The 27,365-nt window shown below is 39.1% G+C and overlaps 1 protein-coding gene across 3 annotated transcripts in view; it reads left to right on the plus strand.

The window, feature by feature from the left end:
- Positions 1-27,365, plus strand: part of ITGB6 (integrin subunit beta 6) — a 125,454-nt gene that overhangs the window by 55,873 nt on the left and 42,216 nt on the right. For all 3 annotated transcript variants that reach the window (XM_082395282.1, XM_082395281.1, XM_082395280.1), the window contains 5 exons: positions 1,198-1,402; positions 2,021-2,267; positions 10,852-11,017; positions 12,276-12,437; positions 15,467-15,562. In XM_082395282.1, the coding sequence (XP_082251408.1) occupies positions 1,198-1,402; positions 2,021-2,267; positions 10,852-11,017; positions 12,276-12,437; positions 15,467-15,562 (876 nt within the window). The remainder of the gene's footprint in view (positions 1-1,197; positions 1,403-2,020; positions 2,268-10,851; positions 11,018-12,275; positions 12,438-15,466; positions 15,563-27,365) is intronic.

Below are 27,365 nucleotides of genomic sequence, written 5' to 3' on the forward strand. Positions count from 1 at the left end.
TTAAGAAGGATTCTGAGGTCTTGTCAAGCCATGGTTTGCTTTGGATACATCATGGGAAGTTACAGAATTTGCTACCCCTCTCTAAGGCCTCAAATATACACAGGCCTTGCTGATAGATAACACATTATATTCTCAAAAAATCAATTTCAGAAGAAATGTAACTTTCTTAGTTGGTGAAACAGCAAGAGTGGCTTAGAATTCTGAATGAGGAAAAACAATATGAGCTTGGTTTGCTTTTCTCCAAGTATGAGAATCAACGGGCCTCAAGTTCAACCTTGCCCAGAGCCTCACCCGCTCTAGAGCAGCCGTGGCTATTAGGTGAGACAGGTGTTTATCTCTCAACTGCGTCTCTCTGTTCTGGATGTTCCAGGGTTGGATGGCCACATTTCTGCCTGAAAACACTTCACCTCACCACCTCCAGATACCCAGGTGGATCAGAGGGGAGCTGGGAAACTCCCGAGTCCTACACAGAAAAGCAGTCTTTTACACAATTTCTCTTTCACTTCCCTTCCCCACATCCAAATGTTGGAGAAATTTCTAAAAGACTTTAAACTGGAACACTTTAAGACCCTGAGTTTAAAGTCCCCAAGAGGTCAACTTTAGTGAAGTAATACTGTAATAGAAGGGTAAATATATCCATAAATTAAACTGGAACAGAGAGTAGATAGGGAGATGTCACAATCTTTGCCCTTTAGGAAGCCACAGAAAAAGCTCTTTGTCACTGGATTTGGTAATAGACACACTAAGAGTCTGGACAGTCCTAGGAGTCCACAAACCTACAGGTTATCCTGAACAGATAATTCACATGATGATATCAAGTCTATGACCCAGCTATTTCAAGAATCTGGTCACAGCACAGCAGACCTTGTAAAGGAGTGAGCATTTCAAAAAAAAGAAAGAAAGAAAGAAAAGAAAAGAAAAGAAAAGGAAAAAAGAAAAAAAAAAAAACCTGTTAAGTGAATTCACTTGAATATAATTAAAGGAAACTCCAATTTTACTCAGAATTTTACTAGCAGAATTCTCTGGTTATTCTGCTATAACTGTAGACCTACAATCAATGTCAGGCATGTGGGGATATGATATACTATGACAAGATGCCTAACTAGAAAGCAAGCAAAAAGTAATCATAAGAAATGTCTTTTTTTTTGTCTTCATTGTCATCTTTTTCTCTTTATTGTTTTTTTTTTTCTTTTTTAGAATTTTACCCATCTATCTGGAGTTGGAGAAAGGTGTGATACTCCAGCAAATCTTTTAGCTAAAGGATGTCAACTAACCTTCATCGAAAACCCTGTCTCCCAAGTAGAAATACTTATAAATAAGCCTCTCAGCGTAGGCAGACAGAAAAATAGTTCCAGCATCGTTCAGATTGCCCCTCAAAACTTGGCTCTTAAACTGAGACCAGGTATGTTATGATTTACACAATCACTGGCTCATGTAAATAAATCTAACATCACATGTAGTAATACTGCTATTCTATTAATACACCTTGTACCGTATTACATATCATTGTTTGTGATGACTCAGATTTCCCATTCTTAAGGAAATAGAGAGTTGCTAGGCTAACACTTTTCTTTACTCGCATTGGTCACTTTGCACTCCAAATGTGTTACCAAAAAGAGCCTTATCTAATAGTAACCATTTGAATTACTCAAATGTTGCTAAGGCTTACCTCACATTTCTTCAAGGGTTGTAATGTAGCTTTAAACTCCTCTTTATTTTCTTCTCCTTTTCTAAACCCCCACACACACAAAAAAAGAATTCAGCTTATCTTCCATCTAAATGGATGCTAGTTCTCCCAAGGAGATATAAAATATCCTAACTTTCACCTCCTTCAGTTACTCTAAATTCACTGCTGAAAGATTTTCATGGGTTTGTTCATTTATAAACTTTACCACACAGTGTATGAAATTGTAAGTATCTTCAGTAAGTTCTTACTGAAATGAAATAGCCAGTGATCGCCTAGTCACAAAGAAGTCTCCATGTGTTTTTATGATTTGCTTTTCTTGCGGGGGTGTTGCAGGCAGTGAACAGACTCTGCAAGTTCAAGTTCGCCAGACCGAGGATTACCCGGTGGACTTGTATTACCTCATGGACCTCTCAGCCTCCATGGACGATGACCTCAACACAATCAAAGAGCTAGGCTCCCTGCTTTCCAAGGAGATGTCTAAATTAACTAGCAACTTTAGACTGGGCTTCGGCTCTTTTGTAGAAAAACCCATCTCCCCTTTTATGAAAACAACACCAGAAGAAATCGCCAACCCTTGCAGGTAAGTAAATGATTTTCTGGCATCTTTGAACACTGATTTCCCGTAGAGCTGGCCCTGCTCTGAGCTGCAGGAGCTTGCTAAGTGGCTGGCAGTTCCCTCCCATCCAGTTGGATCTCTGCAGCTCTCAGTTGCCCGGGTTTTCAGAGCCAAGGGGAAGTCAACTTAGTACCTGGTTCTAGCTTGGGTCCTCACAGCATCTGCAGCAACTGTCTCACTGCGGAGGTCAGTCTGTGACAAATTTGGCTTTGTGCTCTGCAGACAAGCGGACCAAGTCTTTCACTGCAGGTTCCACTGGCCTGAGCCCTTCCCCAGCCCCTCAGAGGCCTTCTATCCTCAATGACCACCACTCTCTGAGGCTATTTGACAGTAACCCACACTTCCTCAGAGTATATGTCTCCACTCCAGTGATTGCTGCCAAAATAACAGCTTTTGTAGCTACCTCTTATATACTTTGGGAAGTGTGAATTTCTCTTATTGCTTGGAAAAGCCCTTTGTAGCCTTCACTGTTGTCAAATTCATTAGGACATTAGGCAATGACTCCATTATAATATGCTCTGATCGGCTACTAAAACCATGTATTATCCAGGTGATGGTCAAGGGCAAGTTGCTTTGTGATGACTTACCTGTACATGTCAATGACATGGTCAAAATAAAATTATTTGATATCCTTCTATTGAAAAAGAGCTTCCATTTGCTCTGTGCCAGACCCTATGCTGAAGATTTTACATACATGACCTCATTCAACCTTCATAATAGCTTCAGGTCAAAGCAGGCTTCATCATCGCTATACTCAGAGGAAGTAACAGAGGCTCTGAGAGGTTACTAATTTGCCTGAGGCCACCTGACTAATTAGTGATCTGTACCAAGATCTGGGCTGGTCCAAAGCCAAGCCCTTTACTCCTATAAATATAGTTTATGTGAAATGGCTTTCCAAACATATATTGACTTTGAACACTAGTATACACCCAAGGAATTAATCTCTATAGAAGACAGTTTTTATAGTATCGTTTTAAGACATTTCAATGCGGTTCCCAACTAGAATCTGACAGCCAAAAATATTTTGACCTTGAAAAGAATTCATCACTGATTGCAACTCTTAGGAATTGTGTTTGGTTGCAAATATCAGAGATAATATCTGTTCCCAACCCCCCTTCTTGAGGTATAATTGACAGGTACTAAAATACACACAGCAGAAATGTTCAGTTTCATGAGTTTTGACAGTTGAATATACCAATGTAAGCACCACTTAAAACATGACATAGAACATTTCCATCACCACAGAAAGTTTCCTTATGCCCCATTACAGTCAGTTCTGCTTCACCAGAGGCAACTACTTTCTGATTTCTATCAGTTAGATTGGTTTTGCCTATTCTTGGATTTCATATGAATGGAAAAAATGGTATATACCTTTTGTGTCTGGCTCTTTTGCTCAACATAATGTTTTTGGAATTCTTCCTTGATTTTGTGTTTACCAGTAGTTTGTTCCTTTTTGTTTTAAGTAATAGTCCCTTGTATGAATTTATTACACTACACTTTATTTATTCATCTATCGATGGACATTTGGGTTGTTTCCCAATTTCTGGTGATCATGAAAAAATACTGCTATGATCATTTGCATGTAAGTCTTTGTGTGGATGTACGTTTTTGTTTCTCTTGGATAGATACCTAGAATTAGAATTGCTGGATTGTACGATAAGTATAGTTTTAATTTTTTTAAGAAACTATCAAATTGTTTTCCAAAGTGGATGTACCATTCTGCATTTCCATCAGCAATGTGTGAGGGTTCCATTTATTTCAAATCCCTGTTAATACTTGGTAATTTCAGTCTTTTCAGTTTTAACCATTCTAATAGGTGTGTATCTCATTGTAGCTTTACTTTGCATTTCCCTAATGACAAATGATGTTGAACATCTTTTCATGTATTTTTTTCCCATTCTCATATCTTATTTTGTGAAGTATCTTTTCAAATCTTTTTCCTATTTTTAAAAATTAGATTTTCTTCTTAATATTGTATTGTATAAGTTCTTTGTATATTTGGACAAAAGTTCTTTGTCAAATATATTTTGCAAATATCTCCTCCCAGGCAGTGGATTGTATTTTTATTTTTCTATCAATGTCTTTGGTCAAGCAAGTTTTTAATTTCGATGAAGTCCGATTAATCAATTTTTAGTTTTATGATTAGTGTATTTTTTTGTCCTGAGACATCTTTGCCTATCCTAACGTCTCAAAGATTCCTCCTATGTTTTCTTCTAGAAGCTTTGTGGTTGAAGCTTTTACACTTAGGTCTATGATCTCAAATTAGTGTTTCTATTTGGAATGAGGAAAAAGTCTAGGTTTATCTTTTGTTTACATGCAGCTATCCAATTGTTTCAGCACTATTTGTTAAGCAGGATTTTCCTTTCCCCATTGAATTATCTTGATGCCTTTGTTAAAAAGCAATTGACTGTATGTGTGTCTAATTCTGGACATTCTATTCTGTTCCATTGATCCCGTGAATACACCCATGTAACCAGGTAACCATTCATCTACTCACTCATAATGTCACCTTAGGGAAACCGCTTCACTTCTCAGAGCTTTAGTTTGGAATAACAATACCGATCACACAGAGGGGTTGTAAGGAGCGGGTGAGATAATGAAAGGAAGCATTTGATATTGGGCTTGACCATGAAGCTCTCAGTAGGTGGTAGCTACTATCAGCACCAACAGAGTGCGGTAAAGGGAGGCCAGAGCACTGCCCAAGTTTCGGTGAACGGGAACCCAAAGGAGGATCACATATTTGAGCTCTTGAAAGGTCAGCGTCTTCCTATTTCATAGAGGTTTTTCTTTTATTCTTGTTGGCAAAATTTACCATTAGCTAAAGTTGTAAATAATGCGTTCTTTTTTGCTGCAACATTATATTTTTTCCTTTCTAATCACGCCCTTAATTCTCCCAGTTTCTCTGTCCAGATTCCACTTGCCACACATTTACACACCAAGAACCCAAACACCAAACACAGAAGTCAATCCTTTGATCAATCCAAACCTTATAATTATGGAATAAAATGTTCTTTAGTACAAAGGCAATGAGAGGTAAGAGAAAAGAGCATGGCGTTTTCCAGACCTGGGCTTAAATCATAACCTTGGAGCTCCCAACTCTTCATTTATAAATGAGGATAATAATATTCACTTCCTGGGCTAATCATGAGAACTGAATAGGCTCAGAACATAACAGACATTCAAAACCAGTTTTAATTTTTTTTCTCTCATTAACACTTAGTTTCTCTAGTTATTTTGATCTAATGGTCCTCAAACTTTTAGATCTCAGGACTCTCTTACACTCTTAAAAATTAAGACCTCCAAAAGAGCTTTATATCTATCAATATTCAGTGTCTTAGAGTGTAAAACTAAGAAAATATAAAAATAATTATTTATCATTTTATTTAATAATTACAATGAGAAACACACTGCATATTACTATAATAACACACCTTTAGGAAAAATAACTACATTTTCCAAAACAGAACAACAGTTAACAAGATGAGTGGCACTATTTTACATTTTTACAAATCTCTTAAAATATCTGATTTAAAAGGAGACAACTGGATTATCATACCTGCTTCTCCGTTTAATCTGTTGTAATATTTTGTTTTGGTTGAATTCCATGAAGAAAGTCAAACTTCACACAGATATATAGTTGGAAAAGGGAGAAGCAGTTAATAGATTTTTCCAATAACTGTAGACATTCTTCTCTGATATTACATTCAAACTGTACAAGAGGTAAATTTATTTTCAATGTGGAATCTGAAAAAATATCAATGAACTTCATATTTTGTTACATTAAAAACCATTGGTCTGTTTTGCACTTTAAATCGCTCTTTTACTGGTGTGTGTGTGTGTCTGTGTGTGTGTATGTGTGTGTGTGTGTGCATGTGGTTTTGTAATATAACGCTTTGGTCATTTGGAAAATGAAGTTTCAGTGAGTTATGGAGATCTTCCAAATTTCAGGATATAATATCTAAAAAAATCATATTTGTTAATATCATCATTAATCCCATCAGATAAATCTTGAAGTATTGGGAAGCCGTTAAGCCATGGGTGACAGATGATAATTTTCTGAAGTTCTAATTTTCTAGTTACTTCAGATTTCATCATTGGCAACAAATACTGATAGTCGTTTTCCTGGAAGTAGCAGGCTTACTTTCTTCATTTTTAAGAACATGTCTGCCAAAAACTTAAGTTGGAATGATAGTTTGGCTTTCAGGTCAAATGATTGTTCCATAAAATAGGCCAGTTCAGTTCAAACAATCGCAAGTGTTTTTCCACTATAAACACGTATTTCAATGTGCAGCAGTAATGCTGTATGCATATTCCCTGTGTGGTCACACAGAAACATTTTTTTTAAAACACGTATCCAAGGGTGTAGACTTAATAAAATTAATATCTTTTACCGCTTCATCAAGGACAATCAAGTGAAACTAGCATTTAAAAAAAAATTATAAGGAATACTAGGCAGTTTGGTGCCACTGCCTTGATCTGTGCTAAGGCACCAGCAGTTTTATTCACCATTGCTTTGCATCATCAGTGAAAACGTCAACAGTGAAGAAGACAAATAACATCTCTTACTATTATGAAAAACGTTTGACCTGAAAAACTCTCTGAAAAGGTCTCAGGGACCTCTGTGGGTCTGCACACCACGCTTTTAAAACCTTAGTTTTAATCTAGTCTCTAGTGCTTTTTGAAGTAGCTTGCTTTCTTTATCTTCGTTAGATGGAAGGTCACTAAAAAGTCGTTTCACCACGTAAGAGGCCTGAATGGTTTACGCTTTTGAAAGTTTCTCTTATGCTGCTGTGTAAGAAACATCAAGAAAAACCATGTTTTCTCCATTTTCCTATTTGTAATGACTTGTAATATGCATTTAAAAATATTTAACAGCACGAAGATAAAATTTTCTCCATCGAACATTTTGAGGGATTTTTTTTTTAAACATCATTTCACGTTTGATTTGGTGTTTTGTTTTGTTTTTGAAGACATGAACAGTGAGGAATTCATTGTAGTTTTGCAAAAGAGATAACTGAACCATGAAATGCTTAGATTTCCTATATGTACACACAGAAAAACATATATGAGTATATAATATAATTTTTAATAACAAGCCCAAGTGAGAATACAGACAAAAAGAAGAAAATGGAAATCATTTCTAATCCCACTCAAAAAAGATGGTGTTAACCTTTTAGTATATATCATTATAGTCTTATTTTATGAATTTTATTTAAAGTTTTAATAAAAATATAAGTAGCACTTTCTATATTGTGTTTTACAATTTTAAATTTGAATGCATTTTAAATGCAAAGCTATTGTTGTCTAGGGACTCAAAATCAAGTTATTCAGCAATGAGTAGTTCCTTCAATTTCTATCTTAGAAAATAACAACCAAATATAAGCATTTGTTGGAGGAAGAACTCTGACCAAAATAGGCAGCCTCCACTCAAAATTTTCTGGTGTGACCCAGCTCTGACATTCTGCTTTGCTTTAGCTACATTCATCTCCCAGCACATGAATATGTTTATTGAATTAAATAAATGTATTCCCCTTTCCAAAAGATTTGAGTTCTAGTAAGAACTACATAGCAAATAATTCTAACCAACAAAGATGCAAATTTCTTACTGAAAGATAGGAATACTAGTTCTCTGGCTCCGGAAGATGCTCAAATGCCATTTTGGTACAGTGTGAACCAACACTGCCAAATAAAAGATTAAACAAAAAATTTCCCAGACTAGTTGGGCTCCAGGGACAATGGTATACTTCACACAGTTACATACTTTTTATAAAATACTTTTTATGTAATTTTTACAACAACCTTGTGAAGTAACTATTATTATCACCCTCATTTTATAGATGAGGACACTGAGGTCTGGGGTAAGTAACTTGCCCAAAGATAGATAACTAGTTAGTCTTTTTATTCTAAATCTAATGCATTTTCTTCTACCCTGTAGCTGCTTTAAATACTACAGGAGCAATTAGGACAAATGCTACATTATTATCATTTAATAGGTTAACTTTTTTTTTTAATTCCTCATTTCACATTTCAAAATACATTCATATTTGAAGGTGGGAAAAAATCGACTACATAAGAAGTTTTAAGGTATATATCCAAAAACACTGTAAACAAAATTTAAAAACAAACTACAAAGACAAAAGTTTAATACTATTTAGAGATAGAGTTCTTAAAATCATTAGAAAATAAAAAATACCCCATTAAGAAAATGGGACATCTCAGACTGTACCATTCAGTGCTGGGCACCTTTAACACCCCCTTGTTCTGAAGTCTGAGGACCCATCAGATTATGACCTACTTTTTGTGAAAGTCTACTGACAGGAAGTAAATGATTATCCTTGCAGACACCAGCACTCTGGCTCTGGCAGAGCTGCATTTCTCAGTGTAAACAAATCCATAGTCATTCTGACTTATATATATATGGTTGATTCTCATCATTTACGGAAGTCTTGCTCTGTAAATTCTCCTCAACAACTGCATTAGAGAATGCTGAGCATTTCTCCTAGGGGAGACACAGGGTTAGGTTCCTGCGAGTCTCTGGTCACATTTCACCAACTGAGCAATACATAACTTTGTTTTCTGTGTGTTTCTGTTTAAAGACATCTTATTTAATATATATTGTTGATGTATTAATGTTGAAATCACAGCCAACAGCACTATAACTCATGCCAGAATAAAGTTTAGCTAACACGTGTATTTTCCCCATAAGACACATCACAGTCTTCCTACACTTAGGAATAACAGACAGCACTTCAGCACTACACTTGGGTGTAAAAATCACCCAAAAAGCAAAATCACCCAAAAAGCACAAAAATGCAAAAAAAAAAAAAAACACCCCATGGCACCAGATAGACCACAAAAAGGACATTTGTTTACAGTATGAGAGCTGGAACAAGAAGGCAGTCTTATTTGACCTCAGCTGGAAACATACATATCATATCAGGTGACTCAACTTTTTTTTTTTGGCTGTATTGGGTCTTCGTTGCTGCGCGCGGGCTTTCTCTAGTTGCGGTGAGCAGGCGCTACTCTTCCTTGCAGTGCGCGGGCTTCTCATTGTGGTGGCTTCTCTTGTTGCGGAGCACGGGCTCCAGGTGCATGGGCCTCAATAGCTGTGCCCCATGGGCTCTAGAGCGCAGGCTCAGTAGTTGTGGCTCACGGGCTTGGTTGCTCCGCAACATGTGGGATCTTCCCGGACCAGGGCTCGAACCCGTGTGCCCTGCATTGGCAGGCGGATTCTTAACCACTGTGCCACCAGGAAAGCCCAACTCAACTTTTTTGTCACGCTGTGCATGTACACGAATGATAGAGAAAGTACTGAAAGGATTGATTTGGGGATTACAAATACATTTTAGCAATATGGATTTTCAAGGATATGGAATCTGTAAATAATGAGAACTGACTGTATACCTCAGGCAGATGAATATGGTGAAAAAGAGCCTGCTCCTCAAAGATGCATCAGCTCCTTGTATGCTGACAAGACAGGCTGTTGAACTTGCAAAGGTGCTCACCTAAGTCAACCAGCTCTCCTCGGAAGCACACCACAGCCTCACTGGGGGCTACTCCTTTTTGTCTCCGTGCTTCTACACCCATGTTTCTCAAACTTTGGAACGCATCAGGAAGACTTGGCTCAACACAGGTCTCTGAGCCCACACCTAACATTTCTGATTCAGCAGGTCCGGAGTCATACCCCAGATTTTGCATTTATAACAAGTTCCCGTGTGATGCTCATGTGGCTGGTCCAGGGACCACACTTTGAGGATCTCTGCTCTATGTTATTATCTCTAGTTTACAAAGGAAAACCTAAAGCTCAAAAGGGTTGAGTAACTTGCCCAAAGTCTCATGCACAGCTACTAGCTGACTTTCAGAATAAAATGTGGCTGATTCAGGATTAGCAATTTCTGTTCTAATGTAATGTCTTTAGGGCAGATCTCATCCTAACATGGCATTTTCCTCACAGGTAAACAGTTTTTAGTGGTGGTTTTACCCCAGGCTTGTCCACAATAGTCTGTTCTATCACAATAAAGTTGGGCTTTAGAATCAAGAGCCTTGCTCTGATTTTCAGGCTCTGGGCAGGCAGGACTGAGCAGAGGACGAAGAAGACAGGTTCCTCTCTCAGTCTTGCTACAGGGTGACTCATCCTTGATGACAGTTTAAGCTATCAAAATACAAAGGAATTGTTGTCATCATGTAAACTTAATGGTGGATTTTGGTTGAGAGGCAATAGAAGGTAGTGATTACACACACACACACACACACACACACACACACAAACACACACGGGGAGTCTGATCACCTGATTATCTGTTTTCTGTGTTTGAACAAATGCAAGACACACAGCAAGCTCTAAGTGTTAGCTAATGTGGCCAATTTGGAAGGGCTGGGTGGGAGATGACGAAAACAACCTTAACAGTGAGACTCACAGCCAAGTTACGGAGTCGGGCACTTTAGAGAAATGCATCTTCATTGAAGGAAATGCTGTTAGGCTATTAAACCCATTCCTTGTGTGTTGTATCATATTTCATCAAGAATATTTTACATCTTCCTTTTGCAGTAGTATTCCATACATTTGTTTACCTACATTTGGATTCAAGCACATTTTGCCGTTGACAAATGATGCAGAAAGATTCAATGAAATTGTGAAGAATCAGAAAATTTCTGCTAATATTGACACCCCAGAAGGTGGATTTGATGCAATTATGCAAGCTGCTGTATGTAAGGTATGCTGAGGGGAGCAGTGTTTCATTCTGTTAACACAAATTTCATCTCTTGTGAACAAATCTCCTTTGAAAAGCTTAGCTAACTTTATCTTTCCTGTAATCACTGTATTTCTACAACAGATACTTAAAATTTTTGTACATTTTTTAATTCCATCATGTTGAAATGGAGACAATTTTTTATGCCTAATATTCAAATAGTCTAATAACATTGTAGTACTGTTGGGAAAAATTGGTTAAAAGAATAGTCATGTATGATTAATTTTCAAAGATCCAGATCATAGTCATTAGTTTTTGAATTAACCATGGTGAAAAAAAAAAAAAAACTAAGACAGCAATTAACGAAAAAAAGTAAAACTGTTCTGATTCAGAATAAACGTCTACATATGATCACATAGCTATTGTTTCGAACAACAAAATAAGCATCAGAAGCCACAGTGTCTCTACAACAATGCAAGAATACCTCTCCTCCTTGACAATCAGACCCATATCCATGGGAACGATTCCCCTGTCTTCAAATGACAGTCTTCATGGAAAATATCAGGAAACAGATAGGGCCGAAGGTCCTAGAACGTGGGAGGGCCAAAGAATTAAGGAAGGAAGGAAAAAGATAAGGTACCATGGGGCAGCTACGATGAGCTTCTGTCCAACTAGTTCCTTGACTAATCTTAATTAAAGGGGAGAGCTCTGCAAAGAAACAGAAAACAGACCATCTTAATTAGCAGTACTCTGCAGTCATACTTTGATAAGCAGTTTTTATCCTTGTATTACGTTTATAATTTTTGGATGATATCAGTAGAAAGAGAAATAGGTGCCTACAGGTTGGGTGAAATTTTAATAAAACAGGCTTACTCGGGTCCATTCTGTATTGCATTCTTACTAGCTCTGCTTCAGCTTGGATTTGGGATAATCTATGACCTCCCTCACTCCCTTCTGTCATTTTTCTGGTAAATTGAAAACTGGACAGTAAAAATAATTAACTGTGTAAATGTCAAGATCAACTGGTTACTGATTGTAGTGGAACCATTTTTTTCTGAAGCATAAATCATCTGAAAATGTAATCCAGGATAAAACAAAGGTCACAGAATTTCATGTTTTTAATATGCTAATATTACCAACTCACAATAGATGAAAAAGTCTAAAATAGATTGAGCAGCAATATATATTTTAATAATCTGAATGTGTCCAAGCATAACTGATCCACTCTCAATAAACGTCTGCCTCTCTCCCGTACAAGCCAAATGCTTCTTTCTCACTGTAGGAAAAAATTGGCTGGCGTAACGACTCCCTCCATCTCCTGGTCTTTGTGAGTGATGCCGATTCTCATTTTGGAATGGACAGCAAACTGGCAGGCATCGTCATTCCTAACGATGGGCTCTGTCACTTGGACAGCAAGAATGAATACTCCATGTCAACAGTCTTGGTGTGTAACCTACACTCTACACTGTTTTCAGGGCTACAAGTAGGCGAATGGAGCAATTGCTGTAACACATAGCAGAGTAACCCCCCCTTGGTAGAAGCAGTGCACATTTTCTGATTTGAGATTAACACATTGGCCTTTCTCAATCCTCATCGCCCTTAGAGGTTCCCTCAAGAGCACAGATGGGCGTTGGGGATGTGTGATAAGTTCAGATTTGCTATAGTACGAATGATCCCAGAACCTCCCCAATTTTTCAAAGAGCCCGAGGCCAGCAAAATGTAATACAGTCAGCTCATTTTGTTTGAACCATAGCCCTGGAAAGGAAGGCTCAGACCAGAGCAGTAGTCACCTAGGAGTTGTTTTAAATGATGGTCCCAGAGTCATGCTGCCTCAATAATTCCATGTTTTCATGGACCCTGGGACTCCCCTGGGAAACCACTAGTCAGGTGCTGCTTGGCTGGTGCTTATTAAATTTGGCTTATTTTTGTCATTTAAAAAATGCTCTTGACATTCAAAGAAAAAAAAAAAACTTGACTTTTGTAAAACAGGGTAAAAATTTCAGAGCTCTTTTGATGTACATGATCTCATTTGGTCCTCAGCAGAACCCTATGTGTCTAATTGTTTCCCTTGAACAGACCGTCAGGCTGCCACGCTGGTGCACGTGTCATTCCCTCTGTCTGGAATGCCCTTTCCTCCAAGGCTGCTGAGAAACTCTTACTGATCTTTTAAAACCCAGCTCGATCATGACTGTTCCAGGGACGGGGAGGGCCCTGTTTGACCTCCGCTGGGCCCCAAAGCGATCACGTCTCCCCTGGCTCTTATACATAGATGGCTTCTTGGCCATCGCCATACGGAAATGTGCTTGTTGGTTTCTGTCTGTCTTTAACATACATCCTCAGTACCAGAACTGGTTTATTATCTCTATTTGCTGACAGCACAGTGCCTGGAGCACACTAAAATAGAATTGAATTATGAAGCAGCAACCTGGAAAGGTCATATTATCCCCATTTAACACTTGGGGGAAAAATGGTACAGAGAATTTAAGGGACTTTTTAAAATGACAATGCTCTAGAAGTGTGTGTAGGGGAGAGAAAGAAAGAGAGAAGAGAACCCAGGATTCTAATATCAGACTGGAAAAACTATCCTCTAAAAAAAGGATTTAGTGAGATAATGTACAGAAATGCTTACTACAGTGCTGGCAATTAGTTTAAAAAAATCTAATGGTTCATCAATTATCTGCTCTCGTTTCTTGACCTCAATTTCTAAACTGCAACGTGGCTGTTTCTACCTAACTTTTGATCAATAGTGTTCACCGAATTTATATATTTTTAATGGTATCGGTTGTCCTTCCGTATTACAGGATTGGTGACGGTAGCCACATTTTGTCTTTTAGCCAATGAGGGGTAATAAACTGTGAGAAGTGGATCCCTTTTTTGTTACTTTTTTCTTGCAACTATTCAAATGCCCCATAATAGACATCTCAGAAAAAAGCAGGATCACAGAAGCAAATACTGCCTGTTGCCTAATATGACCTTCTCCTCTAATACATGTTCAAGTGATTCTTATTGTGTAAGTTGCTACAATGCACAGAGCCGTGGGCTATTTCCCTGCCTGCAACATAGCCCCCGGGTCCTCTGAGCACTTTCTATGCTCTCAACACTGGGCCAGGCTCCTGGGGCCGCAAAATAACAGGACATGATCCCTGGCTTTGAGGAACTTAGAATATAATTGTGGGAATTAAACCAATAGATCTGGATCAAATAGAAAACCATATTCACCCACCTATGGAGGGCTACATGGAGATAAGGAGGGACCAGCATTGGAGGACTTCAGGCTTAAGGCTGAAGGATACTTAATGTTTGGGCAATTGAAACACAGAGGAGACTGAGAATGTCAGACTCAGGAAGGTTTATAGATAGTATCTGGATTCTGCTAATACCCACACATAAAAATCCAAATGGGATAGAAAGCACGCATTACACAGCCAGATTTGCAGTTGGGAAACTGACCTGAGTATCTCAGGCAAAACTATACTTCTCCCTCAACTTTAATTTTGTGGCTGAAGACAAAAATATTCAGGAAGTGCTGAGAATATATGAACACACCACATTCGTGTGCAAGAAGGCTTATTCGTCAGTGTTCCTGCACTTTGGCTGACTGCGGTCATAACCAACATGGCATTCTTAGTTCCCTTGTTTGCAGGCCACTCCCTCATTTGAGGTTTTTTTTGCACATTATTCACATTTGGAGTCATACGCCAGGCAAATGTGCTCCAGGTTTTCCAGGCTTGGAAAGTAAAGGTCGTCTGCAAATATGATAATTAATGACTTTATATTTTAAAGTACTTGTATCACTCAGGAATGAGTGCCCCAATGGAACAGAAGTAAATTGAATGCAATGGCTTTTCAATTGCCCTGTAAAAATATTGCAGCATCCCATAAAACCAATTGGTGACATCAAAAAAGGCAGTAAGACCAAACTGGAGAACTGGTACAGGAATATCTCAAGTCAGAGGGATTTAGGAGTGGCAGTGTGTCCTTCCTCAGCAGGTTGGTCCTTCCTCAACCCTCATCCCGCCCCATCCAATTCCAGTCGGAGTTTCAGAACTGCAAGAGTCACCTCGGTCTCATTCATCAGAGCCATAGCCCCTCTCTCAATTCTAACATTCCCTCCAATACTTGCCTGCAGGCAGGTGGCACTTAGAAAAAGACACGTATCTCTACCCTTGAAAACATGACGCACTGTCTTTAAATAAATTTAGTGATCTCCTTGGAAGTGACAGAGCATAATACACCGTGTTGACAGGCACTGACTCTAAGGAATTAAATCGACTTACAATATCTAGGAAACAATTACTAAACCAATTAAGAAAATAATGCTAATTGTGTATTTGTTTACTTGGAGTGATAGACACAATAATGCCTGTGAGAAGTGAAAATGCCAAACTCAGTAAGATATCTCTGAAAGAAATATTCCTTTATTTTACATACTTTTGTTAAGAAGATACTTAAAATCTTTGTGTTCAATTTTAGGAATATCCAACAATTGGACAACTCATTGATAAACTGGTGCAAAATAACGTGTTACTGATCTTTGCTGTCACCCAAAAACAAGTTCATTTGTATGAGGTAAGCAAACATGATTTGGGAAATTCCTTCAGGGAGATTATTGGACATGAAACTTCACCTCTGAATTTAATAAATGGGAGGCCAGTAGGTAATCATGAACACGTACCAGATATACTGGACCCTGGCAAAGTGGATTCAGTTACTGTTTGCAATTTAAATTATAAACACAGAGATGCAGCAGAGAGTGGAGGACAGATATGGTGGGATAAGGAAGAAAGAGTTATGGAAATGAAAAGTTGGAAGAGAGTACCAATAAACATAGGACCACCTATCTAATGGAAAATCAGTCTATCTTCTCTTGAGCTCTTTCATCTGATGAGGAGAGTTAACAGTGAGCAGAGAAAATTATGAGAATGGGAGGAGACTTGACTTAAATCTCTGACATTTGCAAATTCGATACATAGAAAATACACAAGTAGAGATATAACTCCAACTATTGAGAAGTGAAAAGTTGAAAGAAAAAAAACTTGTTAAACCCTGGGCCAAAAAATAATTTCTCCCTTAAAGTAGTTGGATTTGCAGTTCAAGTTTTTGAATGGAAAGCACCAATGGCAGAAAGGAAATTGTTTCGTTAGATGAAAAAAATGTTCATAAATCACTGCATACACTGTAAAACACATATTACAAGTGCAAAAGTTTTCTGTGGCTTCTTTCCAGCCTCAGAAAAACAATATGTCAAAATGCCATGCATTGGAGTACTAGCAAATGATCTATTATTCCTAATGGGCGGTTTCACAGAGGAGGAATCTCTAGCCTGAGTCCTAGAAAATGTTGAGAAAATATGTGTCCGTTCAATTGTCTGTATCTTCTATGCAGAAGCTTCAAATACTCCTAAATTCAAAGTCTGATCTCCCATCCCTTTTGAAGGGACCTCTTAACTCGCTTGGTGAATTTACAGGGCTCAGGAAACACTGAGATTATTTCACAGAAGGCTTTGATTAAATGCCACTCATTGCTCAGGATGGTACAATCCATGAACTTGCATCAAGTTCTGTAGAAAGGATCCAGGAGGAGATCCTATCTTGCATTTTTAATGAGAGGAGGGTATTGTACTCCAGGTGAGATTGGCTTCTGCTGAAAACCAAGGAAGTCCCTTGCAATCAAGCTACATACTCGAGGGCTTTGTTCTACTCAGAGACCATGTGGGTTCACCTGATCTAGGCATTTTCTTAAGGCTTTTTAGTATGTGATACTTGTTTCCAGTGGTTTTAAGTAGTAGAGTTGCGGTAAAGATTTTTTAAAAGTACCCCAAATACAATAGTGAGTCTATTCTGCCTTTGATTCGTAAGGCTAGAGTGAGAGGACCCTGGGGGTCACCACACCTCCTCCAAAGCAAGGCTCCTGTTCAGAAAGGGGAGGAGGAGTTGCACAAAGTTTTCTTAAAAGGGGGATCTGGGAAACACGACTGATGATCATGAACAGAGACACCCATAACTCACTTTGGTAATAGACTTTAAGACACAACTCATTTAAATGCCTCCTCAAAATTGCTATTAAAAAGACAGAGCAAGGTGAAAAATAGCTCTGTGGCAAAACAGAATTTGTCGGATTTAAACAGGTTGCATCCACGGTTCCCTGTTGCAAAGGAAATGATCATTTCCAAGGAAAACACCAGATTAGAGCCTGCCTCTAACGTAACAGCAGGACATTTATTTTGCCTGCCTACTAATCTCATTATGAGGTGAATTTATGTTCCGTTGTGATCTGCGGTTTTTGCCATCTAGGCTCCACTAAATTCAAAGGGACATTTTCAGGGAGTCACGCAGTCGACCAGGTCAGCCGCCCACTCTGCGACTCTGATCCTTTCATTATTTTATTTTTATTCTGATGGACTCATCATTTCCTCTGCATTAGTAGGGGTAGGCGGCAGCCTGGTCTACGGATAATGACAGCAGCATTGCACTTCCCTGAAGCTTTTGCACAGCATGAAAATGCTGGTTTCTTGTTTTATTGATAATGGAAACTGAAAATAGGCCAATAATGGCTTGGGTTGCCTTTCCATTTAAATCTCTTAGAAGGAGCCCTATGTGTGCAGGAGCCCTATGTGACCTGATGTTTGGATAGCTGTGACAGAGGCAGCATAACAACCAGACAATCACGGAAAAATAAAACCAGTGATAGGATAAATAAAGCAACTAAGTGGTTGGATCTAATGGAAATTCCAGGAGGCAAACTGTTTGCCCCAGTTCTGTGTTAAGCACAGTTATGTGCACACACCCGGGTGTGTGGAGGAGGGCGCTAGGTCAGGTTCAATGGTGCCCATCTTGCAGCAAATAAAGAGTTATGTTGCCCGTTCATGGAATGCAAGAAAAAAATGACTATTTTTTAAAATAATTTTGGTAAGATGCCTTGGACTGCCCAGGTGTGTATGTTGCCGTACTTTGTGGTAACAGAGACGAACAAACAATGGAAAGGCTACAGTGAGCAGTTTTGCCTCCTGTTCAATATGACTGCAGTGTGTGCCCCAGACTCCAGCAAACAGATGCTTTTGAACAAACTTATTATTATGGATAGTTTCCTGTTTGTCCAATTACAGGGTTCAAAAGATAATGATAGATAATAGACTGAGCAGTAGGTAGTATATTACATTCAACTGCTAGATACCATTTTGAATCAGGATTCAATTACACAAGCTTTAAAAAAATTTTTTTATCTCCTCTGTTGTTTTCAAATATTTACTGTTAATTTACATCAGTTTAGTATCAGGCTACTAAGCCCCAACTGTCTAATGTGACTAGTCTTTCCTTCCTGATGAGAGACTGAGAGAAAAGCAATTAAATTAGCATTTTTTACTACATTGTCAAATCCTATTATTAATCACCTGGGATTATTTGCAAGACCTTAAAATATCTCATTATCTTTCAAAATGTCTACCTCTGGCTGGAAAAGATGAGTTTTATGATGTTAATTTTTATTATATGTATATATATAATAATTGTGTGACCTGGTGTTTATGATGTAATGTTGAAACACCACTTAGAAAGTAAACAAAATGTATTGGTAAAAGACACTTCACTAACATCTGTGGCCACTAATTGATGTCCCTGTGGTTATTAGGACAGAATGATGTGTCTAAAGCATGGGACAGGGGCCCAAGCAGGTTGTTCTACCAACCAAAAGGCCCTCCCCTCTGGAGGTAAGAAACCTTCTATTATTAATTCTGTAAAGAGCATGGTGGGTCTCGCTCATCTTTCTGTTTAGGCCAATTCTCAATACAAAGTAGATTCTCAGTAAATATTTGTTGAATGAATTAAAAAAAAAAAACTGCAATGCAAGCACTTCATTTTTTTCTCAAATGGGTTCAAAGTTTCTAAATAGGGATTTGGAGTTTTGTGTGACAAATGCCTGTCAAGGTCAAGGGAGCCCATGTCCAAGAGCAGGTGGGGGAGCCTGACCTACCGTTATGGTTACCTGCAGCCTTGGCTGTTTCTTCTCCACTTGGATCCAGTTGGCACGAGAGAGGAGAGGAACACTCTGCCATCAGCCTTGGGATCACCCTGTTGGATAAGCTCCAGAGCCTTCTTCCTAGTCTGTAAAAGGAAAACCCAAGTAATTAACGACTTGATGGTCATTAATCTAAAAACAAACACAAAGGCTGCTGCAATATGCTATGAGCCTGATGTTTCAGAAGTGTGGCTTCTGACATTGTCTACCATACACAAGTTTCAATTTTTCAGGAATCAAAAACCCAGTTTTTATTTCACCCTTTCTTTCCTCTTTTTCCTCATCTTTTGAGCTTTTCACCATAGAGAGGGAACTGAAAGGAGGCAGAGAAATTAGGGAGGGAGATAAAACAAATTTTGGACCCTTTTGCTATTTGTTAGCCTGTTCTATTATTGTTTTGCTTTATAATGTTTACAGTTGGAAAAGACCAAAACAATTTTTTTCCAATGAAAATCCCTTTATCTCTGGGATCGGTTTTTACCGAATAAAAGGACTGGAGTGGACGACCTCCAGCTTTGGTAGTCAATGATTCTGGACCTGGAGGGGGTGCAAATCACCATAAATTCCAATGATTTACACACGGATAAAGTATAGCTAGCTGTAATATAGCTAATTTTAGGGCACGGTCTAAAAAATTGTTCTTTATCTATGAACCCCATCCTGTAATTATGGGGATTCCAAATTTATGCTTTTAATGAAAATAAAATCATGTAGGAATTAAAAAGAGGACTTCTGGATTATGAGAAACGTCCGTGGAGTTAATAAATTGCTCTCAATTCAAGTGTAATGGAAAAGGATTTTGATTTCTCTTTATTCGCTGGTATCTGGGAATAAAGACCAAGGAGAGCCAGGTGCCTGCACTTTCCTCATTAATAAAAACACCTCTCAGAGAGGGAGATTTTGGAAAAAAAACTCGTGTCCTCAGATTATCAGGGCAAAGTGGTTGGAAGTATTTTCCAGACTAATTAATAAACCATAAACATGAAAAATCATCAGTAGTTACCCCCTAGGTTACACAGAGTACTTTTCTTCTAAAGAACACAAGGACTCATAATCCAGAAAATAAGCACACAGAAAAAAAGATACAGATTTATAGTCAGGGTCTTAATGAGATGCCGTCTTAGGCCAACCCATGTAGAAATATAAAATGGGATTTCATCAATATTAGGCCTAAATATTTCAAGATTTACATAATACCCAGAATGTCTAACATCATTAGAACCAGGGTGCTATTGACCATAGTCTTCATTCGTTCATTCATTTATCAAACATCCATGAGCCAGGCCAGGGTTGGTGACTAGAGAGAAGAAGACACAGCGTCTGCCTCAAGAGCATTAGCAGACTTGTAGGCCAAAGATTTACCTAAAGAACACATTTTAGAGGTTGTGTTCTAGAGACCCCAAGGCAGAGTTTTACTGAGGGGCCAGAGTTTTCACATCTGTCAACGTTTTTACTCTTTTCTATTCACCATTTTTATTAGAAGGGGCAGCAAATTAATTGGCAATCTTAAAACTACCTTCGATGCTGAGGGTATCATAGTGCTGGCCCTTCACTTTATAGAGGTGGAAACTGAGGGCCAGAGAGAATCAGCAACTATGACCATGAGAATAATAGGGAAGGTTTGCTGAGGGCTTATTAGGTGGCAGCTGGGGTTAACTATTTTAACTCACTTTATCATTTAATTTCCTTTTTAGCGCCCCCAAAATTCCAAAAACAAGTTGCATGTGAGAGCCAGGATTTGAGCCCAGACAGTTTGAGTCAACAGCCCCAAACACTGAGTTGAGTCACAATTGAACTTGAGTTTCTGCAGTGAAAGAGCAGGCCCATTCCTAACCACTAGGCCAGCAGAGAAGCAGCCTTTTCACAAAGTAACCGACTTTTGAAAGTCACTGAACAGTAACAGCACAGAGCCCATGGGAGCAGCAGAGCCTTCCCTGCAAACGGCACAGTCCTTCAAGGCCAGTAAACACCGGATTTTACTTACTGTTGCTGTTAACTTAGACAAATAGAGCAATTTGAATCTGTGTGGACTTGAAAAGAGACACATCTGGATTCTGCCTTGTGTGATATTTAAGCCCTGAGAGGTAAGAAGGGGTCCCACAGTTAGGGAGCTTATGCCATTGGCCAACCCACCAAAAATAGCTAGTCTCTAAGGTGACCGCTATCGAGGTTTCGTCCAAAGGGGGAATAGGGGACATATGGTCTGACCCAGGCTGTAGGCCTCTTATGATGATACCTTTCAAGCACATGGAAAACTAGAGTAACACAATGAGCACCCACATACCTCCTGCCCAGCTTTCTCCAATCTTAACATTTTGCCACTATATTTGCTTCCGATATTTTACAGAAATAAAACATTTCAGATCCAGTTGCCTGCTGTGTAACTGCCCACCTCCCTCTTCCCTTCCATAGAAGTAACCAGTATCCTGAACTTAGTGTTTATCATTCCCATGTCTATTATGTGAAGCATTAAAACATATGTCTACCCATAACTAATTACATAGTTTGGGCTCACAAGTTTAACTTCATGCTGTATGTATTATTTCTACAATTTGCTTTTTGACTCAATGTTATGTTTTGGGTTTTTTTTTTTAATTATGGTAAAATATACACAACATAAAATTTACCATTTTATAGGTTAAGTATATAGTTCTGTGGCATTAAGTATATGCACATGTGCTGCTCAAAGTTACGTTTTTGAGGCTTATCCGTGGAAACACTTAGAGCTCTTGTTTACTCTGTTCCACTGCTATACATATTGCATTGCGTGTATTTACTGCAGCATGATCATTTGTACCTGAGGGCTTCAGATCATTGCCAATCCTGCAGCATTACAGTTGTTGCAGCCATGAACATCCTTGCAGGCATGTCCTCTGTTGAGGACCCATGTCTGAAAGTGAAGCCCCTGGGTCACAGGGGAGTGGCATCCTCAAGCCCCCTGGGTGTATCCAAGTTGCTTTCCAAAGTGGTTGTATCACTTGCTCAGTTACTCTCCTACCAAAAACATGGGAGTGTGGGAAAAAAAACCCAAAAGACAAAACAGGAAAAAGAAAAACCACACATTAAATTACTCTTTTTCTGATGATAAAATTAATACATTATTAAAAAAAAAAAAAAGAGGGGGATACAGAAAAGCACAATGAAGAAAATAAAGATCACCCATAAACCCACTACTCAGACACAGATAACCATTCTTGACATTTTAGAATGTCTTCTCGTCTGTTTTTACATGCATTTACATGTTTTAACATAATTGGTATCAGATTGTACATATTAAGTATGTTCAAATTTTTGGAATGTGTTTATATATTTACAGTCCTAAAAAGGCATAAAAATTAAGTTGCACTTAGTTATATGTCGAACAACCACTTTTATTAATAAGAATAGCATTAGATGAAATCAGGGTCATGCTACAGAATTCTGAATCTGTGGTTGCCAGACTTAGAGGGTATGTGTTTTAAAATAAAAGCAAACTTGCTGCCCACCCCAAGCAGCCCTAGAACATCCACAATTACTACACTTTTATCTACCAGGTCACTTTTTTACATATTCCAGTGATACTTGGTTACTTTTTTATACATTCATGCAACATCTTTAATAGGACCAACAAATTATTTCTAGTACCCGTTTTCTTATCCCTGAAAGTGCCCTACTGGTGAGGACTCTGACATCTGTGAACAAACTTAGTTCCTTCAAAGGCTCTTCTCCGTGCTGCAAAGTGCTCGAAGCTGTGTACCTACACTTCCCTTCCTAGGAGGGTCCACAGTGTGAGGGGACTCAGTTACCCATCTATCCCCTGAAGCCTTTCCTATGGCTGCAGGTGGCCCCTCTGTATCTGTGAGGCTGGACCAAATTACAGCTATGATTAAAGGAAGCTCACCCCTTCTTGGACCAGCATGCAGAGTTTAACTGTACCCATGCATTCTCCACATGGCACAGCCTTTCACACAATTACAGAGGACATCAAGGCACAAGGGACAAGTTAAACTGACAGCTCCCAAACATAAGAGAAATTTGAGAGTATTATGTGTTTTAACTTTATGGCTCATTATCTGAAAGAGCTCAAACTATGCTACAACGGGGCCACTGTTAGTTACAGCATAGTTCAGTATCTTGTTGCCCTTACAGTCTTGAATCTTCAAAAAGTAAACAGAAAATTTTTGAAACAGAAAATTTTGTTGAGCTTGAACAATTGGGGCACATTTTATTCACTAATTCAGGGGTTGGCATACTTCTTCTATAGGGTTGCCAAATTTAGCACGTAAAAATACAGGATGTCCAATTAAATTTGAATTTCTAAACAACAGACAATTTTTTATGTTTTAGTATGTTCATGCAATGTTTGGGCCACATACTAAAAGCTTTGAAAGAATTACTAAGAAAATGGAAAAGAGTGTACAACAATGGGGAATAATGGAAGAGGAGAGTGTGAGACCTTACTTCCATAGGATCTTCAGGGAGGACCCTTTTTAAGAAGTGATGAAAAAAGCAGCAACCTGAAGGTTAAGAGCAGTCAAGAGGAGAAGGAATGTGCAAAGGCCCTGAGGTAGCAAAGTACTCAGTGCTCAGTGTGTTTGACAAACTGAAAAGAGGTTTGTCAGCCTGATGTGAGCTGGGGTAGAAGGGGATGGAGTGGGAAAGGTCGGCTAAAACAAGACCCCCCCAGTCTTGAAGGCCAAGGGAGGCAAGCATAGTGCTATTCCATGGGTAGAAGGCATTCGAAAACACCACTTTTGTTGTTGAGTAGAAAATAGATGTCACAGGTGTATGACAAACTGAGGACCCCATATGGATTACAGGTGTATAGTTTTAAAAACATAACACCTTTATTTTCCAAATTGCCAGAGCTATTCCAGGAAGCATCCTCCTGACAACAAGAATGGTGTGGACAGGTCATTCTGTACCAGACATTCTTAAACTTTGGCGCTCATTAGAATCACCTAAGAAGCTTTCTAAAAAACCTAAGGCCCAGGTCACACCCTGATCCAATTAAATCAGTATCTCGGGGGCTGAGGCCCAGGCATCAGTATTTAAAAAAATCTCCCTTCGTGTCTCCAATCACCCAGGGAGTCTGTTAAAATATAGACTCTGATTTAGGAGGTCTGGGCTGAGGCCTGAGATTTTGCGTTTTTTTCTTTTCTTTTTTTTTTTATTGAGGTATAACTGATATATAACATTATGTTAGTTTTGGCTGTACAACATAACAATTCAATATTTGTATACACAGCCCAAAGTGATCACCCCAATAAGTCTAGTTACTGCCTGTCATCACACTGTTACAAAATCTTTTTCTTGTGATGGGAACTTTTAAGATTTACTATCTTAGCAACTTTCAAATATGCAATACAATATTATTAACTATAGTTACCATGCTGTACATTACATCCCATGACTTATTTATTTTATAACTGAAAGTTTATACCTTTTGACACCTTCACTCATTTCACTCACACTTCCTCCCCTACCCTCACCTCCCCACCCCCAGCAAACACCAATCTGTTCCCTGAATCTATGAACTTGCCTTTTTTGTCTGTTTATTTTGTTTTGATTTGATTAGTTTGTTTGTTTTTAGATTCCATGTGTAAGTGAAATCATATGGTATTTGTCTTTCTCTGTCTGACTTATTTAACTTAGCATAATGCCCTCAAGGTCCATTCATGTAGCAAATGGCAAGATTCCTTTCTTTTTCATCACTGAGTAATATTCCGTCGGATATGTATACAATATCTTCTTTATCCATTCATCCATTGATGGGCCCTTAGGTTGCTTCCATATCTTGGCTATTGTAATAATGCTGCAATGAACATAGAGTGCATGTATCTTTTCAAATTAGTGTTTTCATTTTCTTTGGATAAATACTCAGAAGTGGAATTGCTGGGTCATATGATAGAAATAAACCCACTCATGTGTGGTCAATCAATCTCTAATGAAGGAGGCAAGGATATACAATGGGAAAAGTACCATCTCTTCAATAAACGGTGCTGGGAAAACTGGACATCCAGGTGTGAAAGAATGAAACTAGACCACTATCTTCCACAATACACAAAAATTAACTCAAAATGGATTAAAGACTTAAATGTAAAACCTAAGACTGTAAAACTCCTAGAAGAAAACATAGGCGGTAAGCTCCTCTTGACGTCAGTCTTGGCAGTAATTGTTTGGATCTGACTCCAAAGGCAAAGGCAACAAAAGTTAAAATGAATAAGTGGGACTACATCAAACTAAAAAACCTCTGCACAGCAAGGGAAACCATCAACAAAATGAAGAGGCAACCAAAGGACAGGAGAAAATATTTGCAACCCGATAAAGGGTTAATAACCGAAATATATAAAAAAAACTCATACAATTCAATAATTTTTTAAAAAATCTGATTTTAAAATGGACAGGGAACCTGAATAGACATTTTTCCAAAGAAGACATACAGATGGCCAAGAGGCACATGAAAAGATGCTCCACATCACTCATCATCAGGAAAATGCAAACCTAAACGACAGTAAGATATTACCTCACACCTGGTAGAAATAGCTATCGTCAGAAAGACAAGAAATGACAAGTGTTGCAAGGTGGTGGAGAAAAGGGAACTCTCGTGCACTGTTGGTGAGAATGTAAATTGGTGCAGCCACTATGGAAAAGAGGATGGAGTTACCTCAAAAAATTAAAAATGAGATTTTTTCATCTCTCACAAGCTTCCAGATGACACCGATGTTGCTAGCCCACCCCCCACCCTTGCAGTAGCGAGGGCCGTTACCTCTTTAGCAGTCCTCACCTAGACACCTGCTTTCTATTTTCTGGTCCCCTTCACTGTGCTACTACCAGTCATCCTTCAAAGTTTTATTACCTGCCTTTTGGTCTGCAGAGCACATAGGTTGCTAGCTACTGAGCCCAAGGTCTCTTCCCATTTTGAAAGAAGCTTTCCAAAGCCTTGGGACTTGCATTCACCAGCAAAGGGCTGCAATCCCTCTGAAAAGGCAGGGTAATCTTATTAAGAGAAGATCTGAAGTGTCCGCAGGAACAAATACTCAGTGTAGGCCCTTTGTTCCCTCAGCCTCCATTCTCCAGTGCCTCTCTGTGCATTTGTTTGTCTCAGAACAGTCACGCGCGGTGGGCCATTTGTCTTCCCTTATCGCACCGTGACCGCTGCCGAGCACTCGTTCAGCTGTGCGCTGCAGCTTCTCGTCTGACAAGATAATTACATTCCAGGGCAGACTGGGAGAAAGGCAGGGAGTGCTCAAAAGTTCCGAAGCCGACTACCTAGTCATCGCTGGTACAGACTTCAAGATCAAGCACCTGATCTAATTAGCACACCCCCATCGCTGCCCGTCTGACTGTGGAATGCTGACAATTAAAAGCCTGAAGGCAAAGCCGATATTAGGCAACCCAGAGACAGACATTCGCGCTACCTAGTGCCAGAAACAATTACATATTCTTTTTGGAATCTTGGGAGTCCTAGTAACACAGTCGAGCCTGGGGGTAAACTTTTGCATAATACCGGGGACCTGGAGCCCTGCGTTTACCGATAATGAACAGGAGAATAAAACCTCGCAAGAATGAAAGAGCTCACGGGAAGAAAGCCTTCTGATTACCTTCAGAAGGACTTATTTCAGCCAACCCAGCCGGCCCCCAGCTCTGGAGGAAGCACACTTCCTGACAAAAGCGGGCTTTCACCTGCAAAGAGCTGTTTTCCTTTGACCAGATAAAAAGTGCAGTACAGTCCCCCAGGAAAAAAAAAATGTTTTTGCCTCTATGGTTTCACGACTTCTTACATTTCTTTCAAGATGTAGCCTTTCAATTTGAAAGTGATTACGGACACAACCTTTTTTCTTCCTTCCTTTTCGCTTTGAGTAGGAAAGTGTTCTATAATCTCTAAACCCCTATATATATAAATACCAGGCATTATTACCTTAATTTCCCCCACCCCATGGCTGTTGTCATTTGCACAGGGAGCAGGCAGAGCCAAGTGAGCGCTGGCTTTAAAGTCAAGACCTGTTTCTACCACTTATTAGCCCTGTGACCAGGCAAGGTACTCACTTTTCCAGGTAAAACGAAGGCTTAAAATCTTTAAAGGTTAGGGACTTCCCTGGTGGCACAGTGGTTAAGAATCTGCCTGCCAATGCAGGGGACACCGGTTCGAGCCCTGGTCCGGGAAGATCCCACATGCCGCGGAGCAATTAAGCCCGTGCACCACAACTGCTGAGCCTGCACTCTAGAGCCCGTGAGCTGCAACTACTGAGCCTGCGCTCTAGAGGCCGTGAGCCACAACTGCTGAGCCTGCGCTCCATAGCTACTGAAGCCCGTGCACCTAGAGCCTGTGCTCCATAACAAGAGAAGCCACCACAATGAGAAGTCTGCGCACAGCAAC

The sequence above is a fragment of the Balaenoptera borealis genome, assembly GCF_965194805.1.
Source record: "Balaenoptera borealis genome assembly, chromosome: 6".
In the NCBI taxonomy this organism is placed as follows: Eukaryota; Metazoa; Chordata; class Mammalia; order Artiodactyla; family Balaenopteridae; genus Balaenoptera; species Balaenoptera borealis.